At 38.6% G+C, this 20,854-nt stretch overlaps 2 protein-coding genes across 2 annotated transcripts in view; one reads left to right on the top strand and one right to left on the bottom strand.

Annotated features, from left to right (window-relative positions):
* Positions 1-20,854, top strand: part of DNAJB9 (DnaJ heat shock protein family (Hsp40) member B9) — a 145,167-nt gene that overhangs the window by 13,751 nt on the left and 110,562 nt on the right. The gene's annotated exons all lie outside the window — the stretch shown is intronic.
* The window catches only part of PNPLA8 (patatin like phospholipase domain containing 8), a 37,415-nt gene continuing 20,647 nt past the window's right edge, over positions 4,087-20,854 (bottom strand). The window contains exons 9-10 of the mRNA XM_061467768.1: positions 6,684-6,879; positions 4,087-4,620 (exon numbers count right to left, since the gene is read on the bottom strand). Coding sequence (XP_061323752.1) covers positions 4,346-4,620; positions 6,684-6,879 — 471 coding nt within the window. The 3' untranslated portion in view covers positions 4,087-4,345. The remainder of the gene's footprint in view (positions 4,621-6,683; positions 6,880-20,854) is intronic.

The following is a 20,854-nucleotide window of genomic DNA, read 5'->3' as shown; positions in this document are numbered from 1 at the left end:
GCCTCATGTGGTTGAGTGCAAAAGACTATGGGTTTGTATCACAGCTGTGCCTGGAAGTGCAGTCCTTAAGCAGAAAGAGGAAGTCTCTAGCACAGCCTCTCCTGTTTGTATTTAATACTTGTCATTTTGAGAATAGTCTTTTAATGGAAGAAAATCAGCACTATTTGTTGACCTAGCAGCATACAAGTGTTTTAATCTCTGATGAAAAATTAATGGTGCCAAGAAAGGACACCCCAGATTTTTCCTTCACCTTTTGTGTCTTGTATTATTGCAGCCTCTATCAGCTCCCTTTACCAAAACAAATTAAATGGTCTATAAGTGATGAATCAAAGACAAATCATAATCCTTATCCAGCAGATGTAATAAGGAGCAGCTGCTAGGAGCTTCCATATGCATCTGGACTGTGTAATATACAAGAGGTTAATGAGTTCTTACCTGCCATGTAGGTTAGAAGGGATTCAGCTGGCCATGGAGACTGGCAGCCATTCTCATAAAACAGCCACCCCTCCCCACCATTCAGTAGCTCAGTACTAAAACTTAACACTGAAACAGTGTCTTTTGCACTGTTAATTCTCTGTATACCTGTTCTGTAATCTTGCTCCTTAGGTTTTAGCACCTTTTATTTCTGGTCAGTAAGAGCACGTATGGTTTTGGGCAAGTGCTGTCTTATGATCTTTTCCTTCAAGTATTTTTAAACAGCAGCATGTACCCTCCTTCCAGCCCTTGTTTTGTTAGATGAAACAAACCATGCTCTCTTAAATCTTCACTTTGGCAGCCCTTCTTTGCATCTGTTTTAGTCTGAATATCTCTTTCTGTAATAGTCACCAAAACTGTAATTATATTCCACTGCTGCTGCCTGTGCCTTGTGCAACAGAATCAGTAATTTCATACAGTGCTGGAATGGATGCTGACAGGAAATATCCCCCAAATCAGTGATCATACTTCAATATTTAAAAGCTCTAGTTTCTTTCCTTTGATAATGAAACCTCCTCCAATTAAGATCTCTTTCTACATAGATAATTAGAAACTAAGAGATTACCTAGAGGCTTTTCACTTTCTGGCTTTGCATAAAGGGAGATTATTTTATGTCTCTACCTTTTCATTCCCTGGTATGGACTCTTTCTTACTGCCTTTCAAAATCAGAGCAAGGGCATTATGTCAATTTTGCAAAGATTCCACATTATCACCTTCTAAATTAAAGCATGCACTTCCTGATTTTCTCTCCAGGATGCAAACACAGCACATTTTCAAGTGGGAACACTCATCTGGGCTAACGTTCTTGTTTTCGCTGAATTCACAAATAACCTGGAATCCATCTCTACCATCTTCTTGTGATTTATTATTCTAGATTCAAAATGAACACTTATCTCATTTTTCAGGTTTGTTCACATTTTCCTGGCCAAGGAATTCTCTGGTGTATCAATACACACAAGTATTTTTGTAACTGCTGGCTCAATTCCGTTTGTTAACTGGATAACTGCACGGCCTTCCCACGGGTAATTCTTCAAAGCAGGATTCCTTTAGCATGATGTTCTGCATTTGAGTATTCCTTCTCCCATTTTTAATTTTACATTTTTATTATTCAGAGGCACTTTTTGCCACTCCAGCCTATCTTCTTCTCAAACCCATGCTGCACTGAAATCCTGTTTAACATATTTGCAATCCCTCCTAGATTCACTTGTGAATTATGTTCTTCAACCCATTCAAATGATCAGTTAAAATATGCTAGTATTTGACCCAGCACAAATCTGCTCCCTACCAATAAATTCTCTTAATTTAAAATTTCTTTTCCTTATTTAGCCAGTCCTGATTCCTCTACAGTTCTCCTTATTCCATTTTTTTTTCTATTAAAGTATCATGTAGGATTCCACATCTGATCTCTCAATAAACTTCCTGAAAATAGTTTTATGTTCAGTGCTATAGAAATGCATCCACAATAGGATACCTTGCAAACCACTAATAGTTTCTGAAGTAACTAAAAACTCATTAAAGCCAAAGTGATAAAACTGTTGCACCTGCACACTTTAAAGTGGTTCACAGGGGAGAGCAAACTCCTAATTAGCACCTCATAGACTGTGCAGCACTTGCAACACTGAGGATCAAAGAATTTGAAAGAATTCAATACACGCATCTTGTGAATCTATACACACAGTGGCCTAAAACAGTCTGAATTTATTGCTCTATAGTTCAACTCAGTTTCTTGTCTGCTTTTAGAAGTCACACCTAAGAAATATTTGAACAGCAATAAAAGCAGAGCAAAAATGGCAAATGAAGGTAAGATAGTAGCTTCCACCAAAACCTGTGTAATTACAAATCCAATCTTGCCCTAATTGAAATAGGCTGCTCCCTTCCTTTCCTTAAGACAACAAGGTGAAAACAATATATTTAAACTGAATCAGAATGTTTTCATTGCCAGAGAACTGAGGGAGCACCAGAAAAGTATAGGTATCTGACTGAAATGACACAGGTAGAACTTAATACATCAGATTAAGAACAGGCCAAATCAAATCTTTTCTAGCACTATGTAGCAACTCCTAAGCTAACGAAGGATCTCAGCTCTCTTCCTCAAAGTTCCTTTCATAAAGGCAGCCTAATAATGTAAGACTAGTACAGAAGGTGTCTATCAAAGTAAATGTTATTTTTAGTAGATAATGCAATGGCAGGTGATTAGTCCCAAAAGGCAAGTGGAAAAAAACACACTGGTGAAGCTGGACATTTTATCTAGTAAATATTTTTAACATACTGTAGCTGCCTACTAAGAGACAAAAATCTCACCCAGAAACCTGTGAAGCAATCTTATTAATGGGTACATGACATGCCCTGCCCACTGTTCTTGGCATAAGCAGGAAATTGTAAAGGAATGAGCAGTAAGATATTAGTAAGCTCAAAATGTTAACTGCACAACTGTAAAGTGATTTCAAGAGGACGCAGATATGAAAATTAGAACATAAAAGGAAATGCATAATTTATTATTTCAACTGCTGATTTTCTTCTTGACTAGAGACAGGTGAAGTTTGGCAATCAAAACTGAAGCTTCTATTGTCAGCTTCTCCTTCAGGTGAACTATTCCAGGGTTTTATTTCCTTTATCCTGTGACAGGAATAGCTGCTGCTCAAGTGAAGTTTTGTGGCTTAGGGTTATTTTCAAATAATGAACGAAAAAAATCTGAAGCTTTTCCAATAAAAACAATAAGTAGCAAGTCCTAAAAGTATTTTCATTTTGATAATTTGCCATTTATAGTCATCTAAATATCTTAGTGTCCTGGGTTCAGCAGTAGCAGTCATTTTTTATCCTTCTAAGCAGCTGGTGCAGTGCTGTGTTTCTGACTTTCAGCCTGGAAACAGCGCTGATAACACCGATGTTTTTAGTTACTGCTCAAATGTTTAGTCTGACCAAGGACTTCATGAGTCTCATGCTCTGCCAGGGAGGAGTGGAAGTCCGGAGAAAGCAGAGACAGGACACCTGACCCAAGCTAGCCAGAGAGGTATTCCATACCACAGCACGTCACGCCCGGGATGTAACTGGGAGTTACCCGGAAGGGATGGCTCATTGCTCAGTCGGGCTGTGTATTGACGTGTGGTATTGTATTCTCTTGTTATTTCCCTTATCATTATTATTATTGGTGGTAGCAATAATGTGTTATATCTTAGTTACTGGACTGTTCTTATCTCACCCTCTGGGAGTTACATTCTTTCGATTCTCCTCCCCATCCCGCTGCGGGGGGGGGGGGGGGGATGGGAAGAAAGTGGGGGAGTGAGCGAGAGGGCTGCATGGCAGACTTACGGCCTGGGCTTAAATCACGACACTTAGTCAATACTGTTACGTACAAAATCCACTGGAAATAAAAAAAAAAATATTAAAGGTCATCTTTCAGAGGTAAAAGTGCAATTAACACAGGCAAAGTCTTTGTAAGAACATTACATTTCTGTTAAATTCACTGGCTACATAAGAGCCTACAGGTACGTTGCCTACATTAAAGTGAACGACTGTTTTATTTTTTGTTAGTTTTGAATAAGCCTGATAGTTGATAAACAAAGATTTACTGCCACCATAATTATGGTACATACATCAAAAAATGCATGGCAATTGTTTTCCACAATTTTAAGTTTTACTGACTTTAAGAAACTCCAGAGCAACAGTAAGATCTGTAAAGGTCAAAAAATAATTAACACTATAAAACCTTGTAACAAGTAAGTGGGCACACACCAGCCATCCGGAATTGCTTTCCCCCGAACTCTTGAGAGCTTTCCAATGATGTTATTTACCCCCAGTAAATACCTTTACAGCACTGAATGGATTTTTCTGGAACAACATTTATATTTATGATCTTTCATGCATTACATATTCACAATTTGGAAGGAAACGAAAGGCCTTCGTACATGTCAGTCTTTAACCGCATCCAGTCCTGAAGTCTCTGCAAAACTGTTTTTTCTTGCATTAATACTTTTGCAGCTTTTCTCAGTTTTTCTTCATTTCGTTCTAAATATCGAATTCCATCTGTCTGCAGCTGGTTGAGTTTCTCTTTACGACTTTCATCTAGAGGTATGTCTTCATGCATAAGAGGGTTAAATCTAAAATAAGTATCAGCAGGTAGCAGTGCATCCAGCATGGTGTGAACTTCTGCAGTGAAAACAAAGAAAGGGAACCATTATATTTACATGAGACAGACAAATAGTCCTTCAGGGTCTCTGAACAACAAGTGCTCTGCAGTGACACAGTAAGTGTAAATATGTGCTGCTTTGCTGAGTAAATGTTTTTCCAGCACTGCTTTATCAAAAGCCCTTTCTCATTAGAAGGTTTGCAAATGACCCTGTAGCTCTGTTTACCCTGGAAAAGCTGCTGCTTTTACTCTATGCCAACGTCACTGGTATGACAATTAAGAAGGCTTTGCAGCTATCCAGATTTTTAATTACATGTACATTCCATTCCTTTAAAACTGAGAGTGCACACTGAAGATCAGGCACGTAACTTACACATTGCAATTCATGATACCCATGATTTGTCACAATCAGTACTAAGGGAAGTAAGTATTGTGGAAATGACAGCTATACAGTTCTCTCAGACTGCAGTAAAGAGTAGCTAGGTTTAAAGCTTTTTTTTGTTTGCAACTAGATTTTTTATATAGTACTACAGATTTGGGGTTTAACATTAATTTAAAATGTTCAAGTTGAATTATAACAGTTAACTAGTATAATCATAAACTGGCTATGTAATGTATTGGTATGTTCCTCTCTTCCTTTTTCCTTTTTCATAACCCATTTTCTCTCTCCTTTTAGATCTCTCTTCTGTTTGTTGACTCCCTTAAAATTACATTTCCATGACTTCCTTCATCTTTCATTCTCTTTTATTTTCACCTTCTTCGTATTCTTACCATGCTCCTCCATTCTTTTAGACATCTACTGTCATATAAAAATTTTAAAGTGAGAAAAAAATACCATGGGTAAGACTACAGCAAAAGATTCTTCTTAACCTGAAATTTTCTCTGCTTGGTCCCTCCTCCTGTGAATTACTGCACTTTGTCTCTGTTCTTGTCTCGCCACATCTAGTCTTTCTTGCCCTATTTAATGGTCTCTCCTTTTTTCCTTCATAACATAACTACCCATTTGCTCAAATCTACTCTTCCCCTCTTTCTATTTCCTCTCCTTTGGTCTCCACAGTGATCTTTCCTTTCTTCCTCTTCCCCATCAAATTTCTTGCCTGTTTTTTCATCTGCAATTAAACTTTTTCTTCCCTAGATAGAAAGTGGGCAGCAAGTCACTCTTTCCCACAATTCCCACTGCCATTCCACAATTGGACAAAATACAAAGGTGGCCCAAAAATCTAGCTTTTCCTTACTAATTACAGTCCACTGACAGAGGCCACACAGCAAGGGATCTACACTGTAAGAGCATTTCTTGTTTCCTAGTTTTTTGCAGTATCAGTTTCCTTTGTAAGGTGGGGAAGCATCTGCATATTAAAAACAAAACAGATGCAAACTGCCAGTGACAGAGTTCCAGTGTACTCCCATCCTAGGGACAGAGTTTATTTTGGTAAACACATGTGTGGCTCCTCCTGACAGCAACGGAAGTTAGGACCATTGGCAGGTACAGTCTAGTCCTTGGAAAAGTCCAGGTATAAAAGCACACAAAGAACTAGAATACCTTTTCTAAAGCTGTTGAAAACCAATCAATGTTCTATATTAAATTTAAGCATTTCATTTTATGGGAAGAACAAACCAAATGTAAGAAAATATGATTTTCCTATTGAAATGAATTCCTGAGTATACCTTTATCCTGAAGCACAAGTGAGAACATACCACTCTATAAATCTTGTTGGATTTTCATTGCCATTCTGATAAATTTTAAGGTATTGTCTATCTTTATTATACCTATATTAACAACCTCATTCACAGCTGAGAATTCATGAACTGAATGAGCTTAGCAACAACATAGTGAAAAGGAAGATTTGTGGAGAGAAGGCTAGAAATATGTTACCATCTCCAGAAAACCTGTAATACTGGTAGTGAAACACCAAGTACACATAGTGAGTTACAGAGAGACACGTTTCAAGTAGTTTTAATGCGGCAGGCAGAGAGAAGAAGGGGAAAGACTAAAGTTGCAGATCACTCTGAACTGGAACTATAATTCTATGAAACATAAAAACCTGAGAATGGTCACAATACAAACATATCTTAAGACACTGACCTTCTGTGTCGGTTGCACTGCTGATGACGTTTGTGAGTTTGGCTTTCAGACTGGTGTATGTGACATTGGTCTTTCCTTCACTTTCGTATCGACCAGTGCCCAGTGATATTAGACACTGCAGTGGAACACCTGGCCAAAGACACTTGCACTCATGAACTGCCAGTGCAGAAGGATTATTTAGCAGCAGACCTCCATCCTGTAAATGAAAAATAAACACAAATGTCAGTACTCTATATAACATACGCTCACAAGAGAAACCACAATTATAGACAAAACTAGCATAGCACTAATATACAAAACCAGTTAAACCAAACAAGCACGGATTTCCATATTTTGTGGAACTGCTCTGTTTGTGCCCAGGCTTCCTGGGTTTACGAACACCATCAGAGCAGTGCCTGTGTCTGCAGTGAGTTCTGCTGTTGTGAGCAGCAGCAGAAGTAGGCTAGAAGAGCACTATTCACTGGAATATCTTGAGTTATGATTTCATCTTCTGAAGACCTTTTAGGTAAGACAGAGTGATAGCTTCTTAAACTGTCAAAAATCAGTAATAAAAAGCCTGCATTTCAAAATGTTTATTACTGGGATTAAAAGGATATATTCTCTAACAAAATCAAAATGACTGCCTGCAGATTCCAAAATTAAAAACAGCTGAGCTTGGCCAAAGCTGCTTTATAAGCACAGTCATTACACAGATGTTATAGCCTGACTTTAAGACTTGGAAAATTGCAGAATCATGTAGGTTGGAAGGCATCTATTGAGCTCATCTGGTCCAATCCCCCTCCTCAAGGTGGGTCAGCTACAGCACACTGTCCAAGGCCATATCAAGTCCACAAATGGAGATTCCAAAACCTCTCCAGACAAACTATTCCAGTATTTGACCGCCCTCACAGTAAAAGATCTTGTGTTCAGATGGAATGTCATGTGTTTCCATTTGTGCCATCATCTTTGGTTCTTTCAATGGACACTGCTGGGAAGAGTACAGCTCCATCTTTATTCCCAACCCCCCATCCTTTAGTTGTACTCCTAAGCCTTCTCTTCTCTAGACTGAACAGCTTTCTGAGTCTCTCTTCATGTAAGATGCTCAAATCCTCATGGCCCTGCACTGGATTCATGTCTCTCTTGTACTGGTGAACTGGACACGGTACTCCAGATGTGGCCTTAAGCAGTGCCTTGAAGCAGCATTATCTCCCTTCACCTGCAGGCAAGACTGTACTTAATGCAGCCCAGGATGCTGTTGGCCTTTTTTGCCACAAGGGTGCATCGCTGGCTCGTGTTCAGCTTGTCCAGCAGGACCCCAAGGTCCTTCTCTGACAAGTTGCTTTACAACCAGTCAGTCCCCAGTGTGGATTGGTACACGGGGTTATTCCTCCCCAGGTGCAGGATCCTCTCTTTATTGAACTTCATGAGAATTCTCCAGTCTGCTGAGGTCCCTCTGAGTGGTGGCGCAACCATCTTGTATTCCAGCCATTCCTCCCAGGTTTGCAACATCTGTGAACTTCCTGCAGATGCACTCTGTCCCATCATCCAAGTCATTAATGAAGATGTTAATACTGTTCGCCTGTGTCAGCTTGCCTGTGTTGTCATGGGAGATAAGTGTCAAAGGCTTCACTAAATCTAAAGTAAACAACATCCACTGCTTTCTACTTGCCCACCAAGCTAGTCACCTCACTGCAGAAGGCTACCAGGTTGGTTAATCATGAACTGATTTGTAAATCCAGTGACTACTCATGATCACCTTGTCCTGCATGATTTTGGAAATCTTTTCCAGGAGGACTTCCTCCATCATCTCCTAAGGGATGAGATGAGGCCAACTAACCTGTAGGTCCCCACAACTTTCTTCCTGCCCTTCATGAATATAGAAATGGTACTTGCTTTCCCAACCCTTCCCAATCACCATGATTATTTAAAGTTTATCAGGAGCCACCTTGCAATAGCATCAGCCAGCTCCATCACCATTCATGGGTGCAACCCATCAGGCCCTATGAATTTATGTACGTTCAGGTTGTTCAACCACTTCCTAAACTGGTTCTCCTCTACCAAGTGTAAGTTCTCCTAGCACCAGACTTTCTCTTTAGCTTTAGGGGCCTTGTATTCTTGAAAGCTGGTTTTACCAGTAAAGCCTGAGACAAAGGCAGCAAGCAATTAAGCATTTCTATTATCTCTCACCAGCTCCACTGCCTCATTCAGTAGTGGGTCCATGGTTTCCCTAGTCTTCCTTTTGATGTTTACGTGTTTACAGAAACTTTTGTTATTGCCATGAACACTCCTCTCCAGATTCAACTCCAGGCCAGCTTTTGCTTTCCTAAGCCCATCTATGCATGGCTGGTCAGGAGATCTATATTCCTTTGGAGTGACCTGCCCCTGCTTGCACCTTTTGTACACTTCCTTTTTACGTCTGAGTTCAGTTAGGACCCCCTTGCTCCTCCATGCCATCCATCTTTGCTTGATTTCCTCTTTACTGGGATAGATTTTTTCTTGAGCTTGAAGAAAGCAACCACTGAGTATCAAGCCAGCTCTCCTGGACTACTCTTCTCTTCAAGGTCACAGCCCATAGGATTTTTCTGAGAAGAGCTCTGAAGAGGACAAAACCTGCTCTCCTGAAATCCAGGGCCACAGTCCTGCTTTTTATCCCTGCTGCCTTCTCTTAGGATCTTGAACTCATCATCTCATGGTCACTGTAGCCAAGGCTTTAACTTTCACATCCCTGACTAGTCCTTTATTCTTCATAAGCATCAGGTTCAGCAAAGTACATTTCCTTTTTGGCTCCTCCATCAACTGTGGTAGGAAGTTGTCATCAATGCACTTGAGAGATCTCCTAAGTTGCCTGAGCTCTTCTGTACTGCCTTTCATCAGGGATCAGGATGATTCAACTCTTCATCAAGAGCCAGGCTCTGAGAATGAGAGGCTTAAGTTGTCTGAAGATCAGAATTCAGCCAAAGACTAATAGGAACAAAAACTACTCTTAAAAGTCTGGAAGTAAGGAGAGACATCTTTTGCTAGCAACATGTCAAAAGTGTAGGTGATGAGGCTGGGATAAAGTACTTTAGGACCAGTAAGAATCCATTTTGATCCAGCAAATCTCAAAAAGTTCAGCACTTCTTGGAAGTAAAATGACCTTCACTTCAACTAAGAAATAAATTGCTTTAGACTTTGAATTCAGTAAGACTTTCTACACTGGGAATGCCTTAAAAATGCAGTTATAAAGGAAAAACTTAAACTGAAAACATCAATAGGAGAGACAAATATGTTTACAGGCATTCAAAAATCTATACAAAGAAAACATGTAAAATACAAAAGGAACAGAACATTGACTACAATAAGCATTATGCAACAGTTTCCTGTACCTTAAATCTTCCTGAACCCATGTATCCCATACCCGACCATTACAAGAACAGTAATAAAAAGCAACTCTACTCGGGAATAGGTAGACTACAAAAGGTTTTGGAGTTGATAAACATTCTACAAAACCCCTTTAGCTACAGCTGTGCTAGATAAATAAGCCAAACCAGGTTTACTGTGCTGAGTTTTTGGACTTATTTTTTAATTAAGCTTTTGCTTCAACCTACAAAAAGCTCTTTGAACTCCTTCTGGATACTGTCTGCTTTGCTCAAAACACTGTTCCAATGAATGGTCTCTTCAGTGCCTATTAACTTTTGCTTATGTTTAAATTAGCTTCTACACAGAAAACAAAATACGAAGATGTTTTTCCCCTTGACGTAATTCCCCATGAATCTTAATCTAAAAATCTTAATAGTTACCTTTGCAGTGCTTGCTTTTCCTTTAAATCCTAGAATAAAACCATGCTTAACAAATAATTTCCACTAATCTTATCAATATAATTTGATTAAACAGCTTTGCTTCACCATGGGAAAATTAGTGCTGTCCATGGTTAGGGGGTATATAATACTAAAATAATAGAACATTTTTATAATATTGATAAATAAAAGGTCAAAGGAAGGTAAAGTACACATACCTACGCATACCAAATGTGTACTGTGATGACGATTAACAGCTTTGTGCAGTGATTTCCATATTTAAACAGTCTCCAGTTTAGGTTTACTGAAGTGTTAGTAAATAGCCATTCCTAAGAATTTTCAATTCAGACACCTATAACATAACTTCTAGCATACGTGTCATGTTTGGTAAGTCAGAAGTAGGGCTCAATAAGGAAGGCAACTGATTTTTTTTCTTCTCTTCCAAAGCTATTATGGTTGATAATGACCACATCCTGATCAATACTGTGCTTCAAATCAGCTTACTCTATTAAAGATATCCATCATATCACTCTTTTGCTTACAATCATAGAATCATAGAGCAGAACAAGAGCCAGAGAAGCCATGGAATCTCCATGCAGGGTATTTTCAAAACTCAACTGGGTAAGTCCTTGAGCAAACTGACTTAACTTTGAGGCTTTTCCTATTTTGAACAGGAGGCTGGACTCCCTGAGATCCTGTCCTCCTCAATTTTCCTAAGGTTCTACTCTATTTAAAGAAATAGAGTATGAATCACAGATGTGTGTTATTTTAGCTGCAAAATGAAATTACACTTTAAAGGCCATTCTTATTAGAAACTGAACTTTGTCAGCCCACTCTAAGTCTTATGGAAAATGCAAACATGCATTTTCCTTGGAATACCTCAGAATCTGTAACTGAAAGGGTAACTTACAGGAACTCTTCAAATGACTGAACTGCTGACAAACAGCAGTGCGATTGTCCTGAGTTCTGACTCAGGACCCAGTGCTGGGCAAACAGCCAGAGCAGACCCCTCCTTTTCTCTTGATTCTTTAAATCTCCCATTCTTTATTGTCTGGCCTTCCCTACATTTCACCATCTCTTCTCACTTAGCCAGTTCTCAAACTGGCTGCAAACTCATTTCCCAAACATACATGAGTCACTCCTTCCCTTTTGTGTCCTTCTGTGCTGCTATGGTCAGTGCACTGGCAAGCACCAGATGATTCTTCGTATGCTGAACTTTGCAAAACCACACAACACTTAGAATCACAGAATAGTTAGGGCTGGAAAGGACCTTAAGATCATCTAGTTCCAACCCCCCTGCCATGGGCAGGGACACCTCACACTAAACCATGTCACCCAAGGCTCTGTCAAACCTAGCCTTGCACCTGAGTCAGCTTAATTTGCTGGCAGCTCACTGAACACAAAGTGCCGGAGAACGAATATGAATGCAAGCATGAAAAAACCTGCATAACTTTCTTAATGTTGTCAGGCAGGTAAACAGTAGGGAAAAGGCTTTTTAAGTATTCCTAGCAAAAATAATGGAAACAATTAAATGAATTAACCTGAAAATGGAGATTAATACACATAAAAAGCCAAGCTTTTAGTGACTGCAAAGCAGTGAACTCAGGAACTGGGATATTCAGTCTTTTGCCACAGGCTTTCCAAGTGGTAAACATTCAATTGTTATGTTTCGTTCAATGTTTTAGCAGCTAATTCCCAAGTGAACACAATGAAATTCTTTTTCATATAGGTTTTCCAAAATACATCACAATGCAACTGTAACCATATTTTCAGGGCTTGATGGTCATTATCCAGAAGTCTAAAGCCATAGCCAATATTTTCTATATGTTTTTTTGACAGTTGCAAATTAGTCAGGGAAAGCTCCCTCATGATGTGACTACCAGACTGTAAATTATTTAAAGCAGGAAAAATGCATATTTTGTAGGCATATACTCCAATATAAACTCTGCTTGCCCAGTTCTAGGAATAAAGAAAAGCTTGATTAAACACTATGAAAGAGACAGGGGCAAATTCTACAATCAGAAGGAAAATACAGTGGGAAATCTCAAAGAAAGTGCTCAGACTACTTGGGAGTCTGGTAGCACAGAACATTCTTATAATCTTGTCCTACTTAAATAATTAATGAACGTGCATAAAGACACTCATATTTTTGAGTCAAAACTTTGGAAACAGTTATTTAAAATTCGGATATTACAATAATAATGATAATAATAATAATAAAATCAGTTTGACCCATATTTGACCATGGGCAGTTATTTCTAACAAGTTCAGAATAGCTTGTACATTCATAGACTAGCACTGCACTTCCTAATTTTGTCAGACTCAAGCTGTGCCTTGTAATTGCTCTATGTAACATCCTGTGTGTGGCACAGCTTCACCTGAATGATGTCAAACTTTGTGAGGAAAATAGCCTAGCACTTGATACATAACTAACAAAGCCAAGTCTGATATTTGGAAGCTGAGTTTGTTGGCTCCATAGTAACCACTTCACCTCACTGTCTGTGCAGACATGCTTTGCATTTTAGCTCATTTTTACAGACTTGCTCTGTTGTTTACTTTCACTGTCTCTGTGAAGAAGTGGAGACAGAATTAGTACAAAGCTATCACAGGACAAGACAGGCTCAGATTCTGAATGGACTTTTTGAAAAGTATTTTCAAAAGTCCATGCTTATAGTCAACATAACATAAATATGCAGACTAAGGGTAAGGCTCATTGCTTCAAATAATGAGTTTGAAGAATTGCTGCACTGTACCAAGTGGTTACTACTTAGAAAAATTAAAATAACTACTCTGAAAACATTTCCTCTAATTTCCATAAGTAAAACAGCTACACCTTGCTGAATCATCTGTAAAACCAGCTGTTGTGGTTTAAAACCAGGCAGAGGGCTCGTTCACTCACTCCCCCCACTTCTTGCCCTCCCCCTACTCCCAGAGGGACGGAGAGGAGAATCAAAAAGAATGCAACTCCCACAGGCTGAGATAAGAACAGTTTAGTAACTAAGGTATAACACAAATCACTACTGCTACCACCGATAATAATAATGATAAAGGAAATAACAAGGGAAGAGAATACAACACCTCAGCACCAGCCGACCGATAACTCACCCGACCAAGCACTGACTGATACCTAGTCCAACCCCACAGTCCTAGCCCTTCCGGGTAACTCTCAGTTACATCCTGGGCATGACGTGCTGTGATATGGAATGCCTCTTTGGCTAGTTTGTGTCAGGTGTCCTGTCTCTGCTTCCTCCCGGCTTCCCCTCCTCTCAGACTAAACATTTGAGCAGTAACTAAAAACATCAGTGTTATCAGCGCTGTTCCCAGGCTGAAAGTCAAAACACAGTGCTGCACCAGCTACTAAGGAGGAGAAAAAATTGACTGCTACTGCCAAACCCAGGACACTAGCTCAATGCATTTACATAAGCAGCAGAAAATGTCCCCAGAGTAGAAGACAGGAATGAAAAACAGGAGAATTCTTTTGCTACCTGTGAGAGCCATTCATACAGACAACTTCAAGATTCACATCCTGATGCAGTTCTCCCATTGCACTGGGCATCTATGGCCAGTGTGTTAGAACATCCACATAGAAGGCGTGAAGGCTTGCTCAGTGAAGCATCACTGGGCTACCAACTTAACACTTTTCATACGTTTTGTGAAAAAGCTATCAACACATCCAGATTTGAGTACACAATAAACTAGCTCCTATAATGTTTAGCATAAATATGCTCTCCTCAATACAAAAGTTACATGATTATGGCTCTGCTGTCATGAGTAATCATCCTGGTCATAGTACTACTGAGGATGAAGCTGCTGAAGAGGAGCTCCCAGAAAGCACAGGAAAATGTTTACCTCCCTGCAAAAACTATTTTGGCCCCATATAAACATGAAAAAGTACAGAAGTACACTTGTTTCCTCTAGATCTTGGTGACAAGCAATGGATGGCAGTGCCAGTATTTCTAACAAATCTCGGTCTAAAATGTACAGTGCCCTTAAACAACTCATTTTAGCTTCATTCTAATGGTGCATCTTACCCACCTGGCTGCATGACAGACAAATGAGGGGTTTTTTTTTAATAAATTAGGTAATTTTCTATAAACTATGCAATGACCTACGATTATCTCTCTATACAAATATTTCATACAATTCATATGTCATGCTAACAGGGATGCCACTGGGTCAGTGACATGTAACTTATAACGTATTCTGCACTATGCTGATTCCCAGCAGTCCTTACTTGATGACAGATATCAGTGCAATCCTCCTGTACACCAAATTTCTAAGAATTTCAGAATAAGCCAAACTCTTACTTAACAAAAGGCAGAAATGCTCCTTTAAATTCCTGAAATAAACTTCTTGTGCTCATCAATTTGTAAGGCTCACTCAAAATCACCATTTCTCTTCAGACACTAGAAAAGCAAACAGTTCAGAGCAGTGAAAAGTTCCTGCTCAAGTGTGCACTGAAAAAGGGATTCCCCTTGACCTGGCTATACAGAAAACATCTGTATAGAACATTAAAATTAAATGCATTTGCATTACTGAACAACACTGACAATACTGACAGTTTAAAAAATACCCCCAGAAGGCAGATTAGCTGCATTTGTACTTCTACTACACCAGCTGTAAAAAGAGAACACTTTATACTGAGATCACATCAGATGGAGTAAAAAACCTAAATTTAATGAGGTTTGAAAGGTTACTGGAAAGCTTCCTTTTCAATACCACTGTTCTCCCATACAATATTTATCTTTTTTTTTTTCCTAAAAATTAGCAACACTGTAACACATTGTTTGCATACACACAAAATGTCATGCTAAATGCTTCTGAGAGCTATCAATACCACAGCCATTACAAGCCAAACAATCTATTTTACATTTTTTTTATCCTACATTAGCCATATTTGCTCTTGACATATCTTTGAAATGAAGTGATGGCTGAGGTGGCTGGCTGGGTGATTATCTTAAATTATTAACTCATCCCAGCCAGTCATTAACTCACAGAAACGACCAGCTGCTCAGAAGACAATACTGAATTCAGAGGTTTGTGTCAGATACGGAAGATGGATTCTTACACTGCACAGATGAAGATCTGGTAAATATTAACAGACATCATAGGAGAATTACTTGGCAATAAAATACATTGTCAGATATTTCATTAAAAGCATAAACAGGTGCAGCACAGATTTAATTAAATGAATTCTGCAATGAACAAAAGGACACATCACTAAAATAGTATGTATTTTAACTATGGTTCCTAAATAATGAATGGCCTATAGCATTATAAGCAAAGATCACAATGTGTAACCTAACTGACCTGGGGCTGAATTTACACTGGCCCCAAACACAGGCCTGACCTCAGGTTCTCCATATGATGTTTGGGAAGCACAGACAAAGTTCAAGAGTACAGTTAAACACAAAGCCCTAAACCACAAACAAAAAACTCCAAACCCACAGATTTGGATATGAACTACCTAGTATTTGTATCCACAGTGGGGGCAGGAGAAAGAACTGAAGGAAAAGTTCTGCATTTTCATGAGTCATCTAAGTTAAGAGGTACATGCCCAGATGACAAAATACAAAGATGGGCTTAACAAAGGGAGGGAAACATTGAAGTTTTTATAGGAAGAAAATCTGAATTTACACACCAGACCACTGGCAGCAATGAAAGAGCCTACAGTGGAGAAAGAACAGGCCAATCAATGTGACAGCAGTCTACAGTGGATGGGGAACTCTGGCTGGGACTGTTTTCTATCAGAGCAACTCAACAGCTGGTTTGGGGCTCATCCCCTTCATTATTCTTTTCTCAAAAGCATGTGATTGCTAATGAAGCCTGTTACTATAAAGTTACAGGCTTTGTAAATAGAAAGGCCTTACTGTAAATACAGAGGGACTCTAAGGAAAAACAAAGGAGACAACATATAGCCAACCCAAGCACCCATAAACAAAAAGCTGTGTTCTTCAGAACTACGCTGAAGTTAAGACTAAACATGAGAAAGTTCCAAGCAGAGCCCTACCACAGAATGATTAAAGCACCTATATATGAAGTAGACGTTGAGAAGGCGACTGTAATTCTAAGATGTAACTTCCTCTGGAAAGGAAAGAGATGACACAGATCACATAGAATACAGTGTTCCAGCCTGATCAAATTAATTCCTCTGAATTTTGCTCCTAATTTAGAACTCCTAGATTTGAATCTGGTGTTTCATTCAACTTTGCACAATGTACACTGGGTCATGCCAAACCACACTGAATAGTCCAGTTTCAAGAAAGATTACTCAAATTGGAGCAGGTGCAATGAAGGACCATTAGATGATCAAGAGAACATAGAGTCTATTTTGCAGGATTCAGACAGACTGGCATATTTAGACTAACAAACTAAAAAAAGGATGAGACTGCTTTCTATAAACACATCAGAAGGGTAAATACTGCATGAAGAACAGTACTGGCACAAAAAGAATTTGTATTCATTAGCTAGGAATTGACTTAGGAGTGAAAATAAGAAATCTTCTGGCTATGACAAAAATGAAGAAGTACCTTCTCGAAGTAACCTTCTACAAGGGCAGCCACAGCAAAGGCAGCTTTGAATGTTTATGAACTACAGTCTGTGATGCAGCTGGTGACCATGACAGAGGAGTGAACCTGACCTGAAGGAAACTGTTTCATTCTATATTCCCTCACCCAACACTCCCCCACCCAGCCCAGGAAACACCAGCTGAAATAATTCTAAATTATGTAGCAAAAAAAAAAAAAAAAAAAAAAATCTACCTGCTGCTAAACCCAGCAGTGAAAATATACCCCCCTCCCAGTAAAAGAAACATTGCAACATAAAGAATCCTGAAGAGCTTGCCAACTGACTGGGGGTTTGCAAAACTAACACTATAGATTAATCCTTGTATTGTAAGAGAAGCTCAGCACAGAAAACAGGGTGTAGACATTGCGTCCTTTTTGACTAAAAGGAATGCACTGGGTATTGAACTAACTTTATGCACATTTCTTACACATGGCAAAAATTATTCCTATCACAGTACTAGAACCTGTATCAAGGATGGGAAGAGTGCAGTTCCTTAAACTACACACAAATGGCAAATCTGAGGCTGGATGGCAGCTGACAAAGCTGCAAGCAATGGTTCAAATTAAGCACCAGACCACCACGTACCCACAAGACTTTTAGGCTTTTATTTGTAATTAGTATGACAAAGCTATTTGGTATGGAAATGTGGCCCCAGTCTGGGAGGGGAAAAAGTAATCAGAAATTATCAAATACTGACAGTAAATTTTTATTTTTGATCTAAGAAATGATGGCCAGTAACAGCAGAACTTGAGAGCAGCAACCTCACTGTCTGTACAGAGGTTATGAATCCACTCAGTTGGTAATTTTTCACTATACCAGCTCCTCTGATGTCACAAGATTTGTTTTATAGCAAATATTAGCTGGCAAACAGTGTCACTAAAGATACGTGGACTCAGAAATCTAAGCAAAAAAGAAAAAGTTAAATGTAATACAGCTCATTTGAGACTGAGTTTGGCTTTTCTTTAAATAAGCGCTCTGAAAACTGCATTAGCAAGGCATTACTCTGAATCATTTGAAATAAAAAGAATATAATGCTTCCAAGTTAAATTCCTAAACAAAATATACTCTCAATTTCATTTCGCTAACTAAATCTTCCAATAACACCTCACTTAGCAAGTCCCTGTAGAGAACTGCAAACACTCTGCTCTGGTGCAGTAACCACAGCAATTTCACAAAGGCTGGTAAACGGCAGCATGTGTGTCCACCTTAAGAGCTGCTACCAAACCTCTAGAATCCGTAAGGGAAAGAAATGCATGCTCATGTAGCTAACACAATCCAGTAAGTCCCCTTTTCCTTACACAGTAGGCGACACTGCCTTGAAGGCTGTAGGAAAATGTGTATGGCAACAAGTAGACAGAGAAACAAAGAAATATTTGTTTCCATCATTGTGAGAACAAGATACACCTATTAAACCACAGTCTGTATAAGCTCTGGTGCATTCTGATCACCGTGGCATATCCTAAGAATGAAAAGAACTTCAATGTGACCTATATTCTATGTCTTCTTAGAGTCTGGGAAGCACCCTTGAATCTAATTTTAAAAGCTACTGTGTAAAACCAATTAGGGTAGGATCTACTAAGTGAATTACTTCTGAAGGCCTCTCCTGTAACAAGCTACAGAGATGAAATGGCTTTGTAGATTTACTGCCTAATAAATGGAAAGGAAAGGTTTGTAAAATATGAAGGAAGTATGTACTAGCTTTTTCAAATGAAGGTGAGATGTAGAATTTTAGTTACATCATATTATTGTACTATAAATCCTTTTTATTTCTAGGTCGTATTCTCACTACACATCCTCTTATACCTGCATTATTAAAACTCCTCTAAAAGATAAGCTGCCAATTTAATCCCTTTACTATCTGATCTTGCTCAAAGAAAATATAATTATTAGAACACTACTATAAGTTAACATCAGCATTTTAATAAATGAAATTGTAATGCAATAATGAAATCATGGAAAGCTATCACGAAAAGGGTGATCAAATTCTTTGTATTAAATACAGTATGTTTCACTTGGAGAAAAATCTGTGGCTTTGCTAAACTTGCCAACACCACACACACACACACACACACAACCTGCTGCCTTTTAATTAATCCTGTGGGACAAATTTAGTTTTTACTGTAAAACCTAGTAAATGAAGTGTGCATAATGATTTTTTTACATCTTAAACTGCTCTTTTAATTAAGTGGTAATTTCCTGAGCATACTGTACTGTCTACTCAAGTGACATTACTGAACACCCCAAATGGCTTCCATACTACAGGAAAAAAAGGAACAGATATAAGAAACAAAACCCCACCGTGGGAAGTAGGAAAAAAAAAAAAGTATCACTGCTTTTAACAGGACTGGGGAGAGGGTCACAGCTCTCAGTGCTTCATAAATAGATTTTAAAATAAAGGAGCTGACATGTGGCAATACAGCTTCTATATTGTAACATCATGACTTGGGCTCTCTTGACTTGCATGGTTTCTGGAGAAGCATGTTACAGGGATTAAATCCCTTTGAATGTTAATGTGTTCCTCTTTTGAACCACAAAGAATATTAATCCTCCTCCCCTCATCTACCAACAGCTGCACTGTTTTTTCCTACTTGACAGAGTGGAACCAGATAGCATGGCATGATTGACCTGAATGTAAATATTGCTCCTTGGTTTGGAACTGCTCACTTTTTGCAGAAATTTAACAAGCCTGCCATCAGTTCACCTGCAGCACAAATAAGAGTTAAGTGTAGAGGCACCTAGGAACCTCTTGCTATAATTATATCAGAAAAACTATACAATCATTTATTACCTTATTGAAAAGGTTAACACACTTTACAATCCCTTGAACGTTTACAGTGGCAAGTATAGGAAGCCAGAATGCCCCCAGAGAAAGCCCTTGTATGTGTATATACATGCATATATAAATCTATAGATTACGGAAAAGTGAACAGCTACAGTTGGGTTCAGGCATGATTCCAGCATATGCATCTAGGGACATACACAAAATCTTTATGAATCAATCTTAACCCTACACAGAACTCATTCAACTATTTCACACCATTTGAGAAAGTACTCCAACAAAAGCTAGATAAGGTAAGACAAGAATATGCAGGCTGACCATAAAACAATTCCACTAAATTTCCATTATCAAAACAAGTATTTTCACACATTCGAATAGTCCTAAATCAGATCAACTGCCAGAGTGCTTTTCATTAAGGTTTGAACATACCACTGACTGATAAGCTAACACAAAACCTGGTCTCTACATAATCCTTTAGAATCCCAAACTTCAAAGCCAGGATACAAATCTCATTATATTTACTGTTCTGAACGTTTCCAGATATTTTACAATCATTTTCACATTTTGGCTGTCTCTACACTTTGAATTATTTAGAAATACTGAGACTGCAGAAGCAGGTTATACATAAATTAATAAGAAACTGGCATAGTTTCTGTTCAGAAAATAGATTATGCTGATTAATTAATGGATGTTTCCAATCCATTAAAAAAAAAATCCTCAAAAGACCATCAACTTTCTGACACTTTTGCAATATTGGAGCCTTTGGTATAAATTATTATTTATTATTTACAGTTAATGCACACTCTGCTGATGCACTTTTCAAACACGGTACTACTGAGGATATCTAACAATGTTATCCTTTATTTATTTCTGTAGTTCAAAAGCAGCCCAACCTGTTAGGTACTGTACAGGCTTAAGTGGTAGGACAGAAGAGAGCAAGTACTTCCATATAAACTACAAATGTTAGTATCATATGTAACCTGGCCAACAAACATAACATGACAATTGCAGTGCACTTTTAGAATAAAGATGCTTAATAACAATCTACTATCTCATATTTACTATATGAG

The sequence above is a fragment of the Pezoporus flaviventris genome, unplaced genomic scaffold (genome assembly GCF_033815535.1).
Source record: "Pezoporus flaviventris isolate CSIRO_AGI_PZ_B2104156 unplaced genomic scaffold, CSIRO_AGI_Pfla_v1 ptg000045l, whole genome shotgun sequence".
In the NCBI taxonomy this organism is placed as follows: domain Eukaryota; kingdom Metazoa; phylum Chordata; class Aves; order Psittaciformes; family Psittacidae; genus Pezoporus; species Pezoporus flaviventris.
The sequence above is the reverse complement of the archived record's forward strand: the minus strand, read 5'-3'. Positions and strand labels throughout refer to the sequence as shown.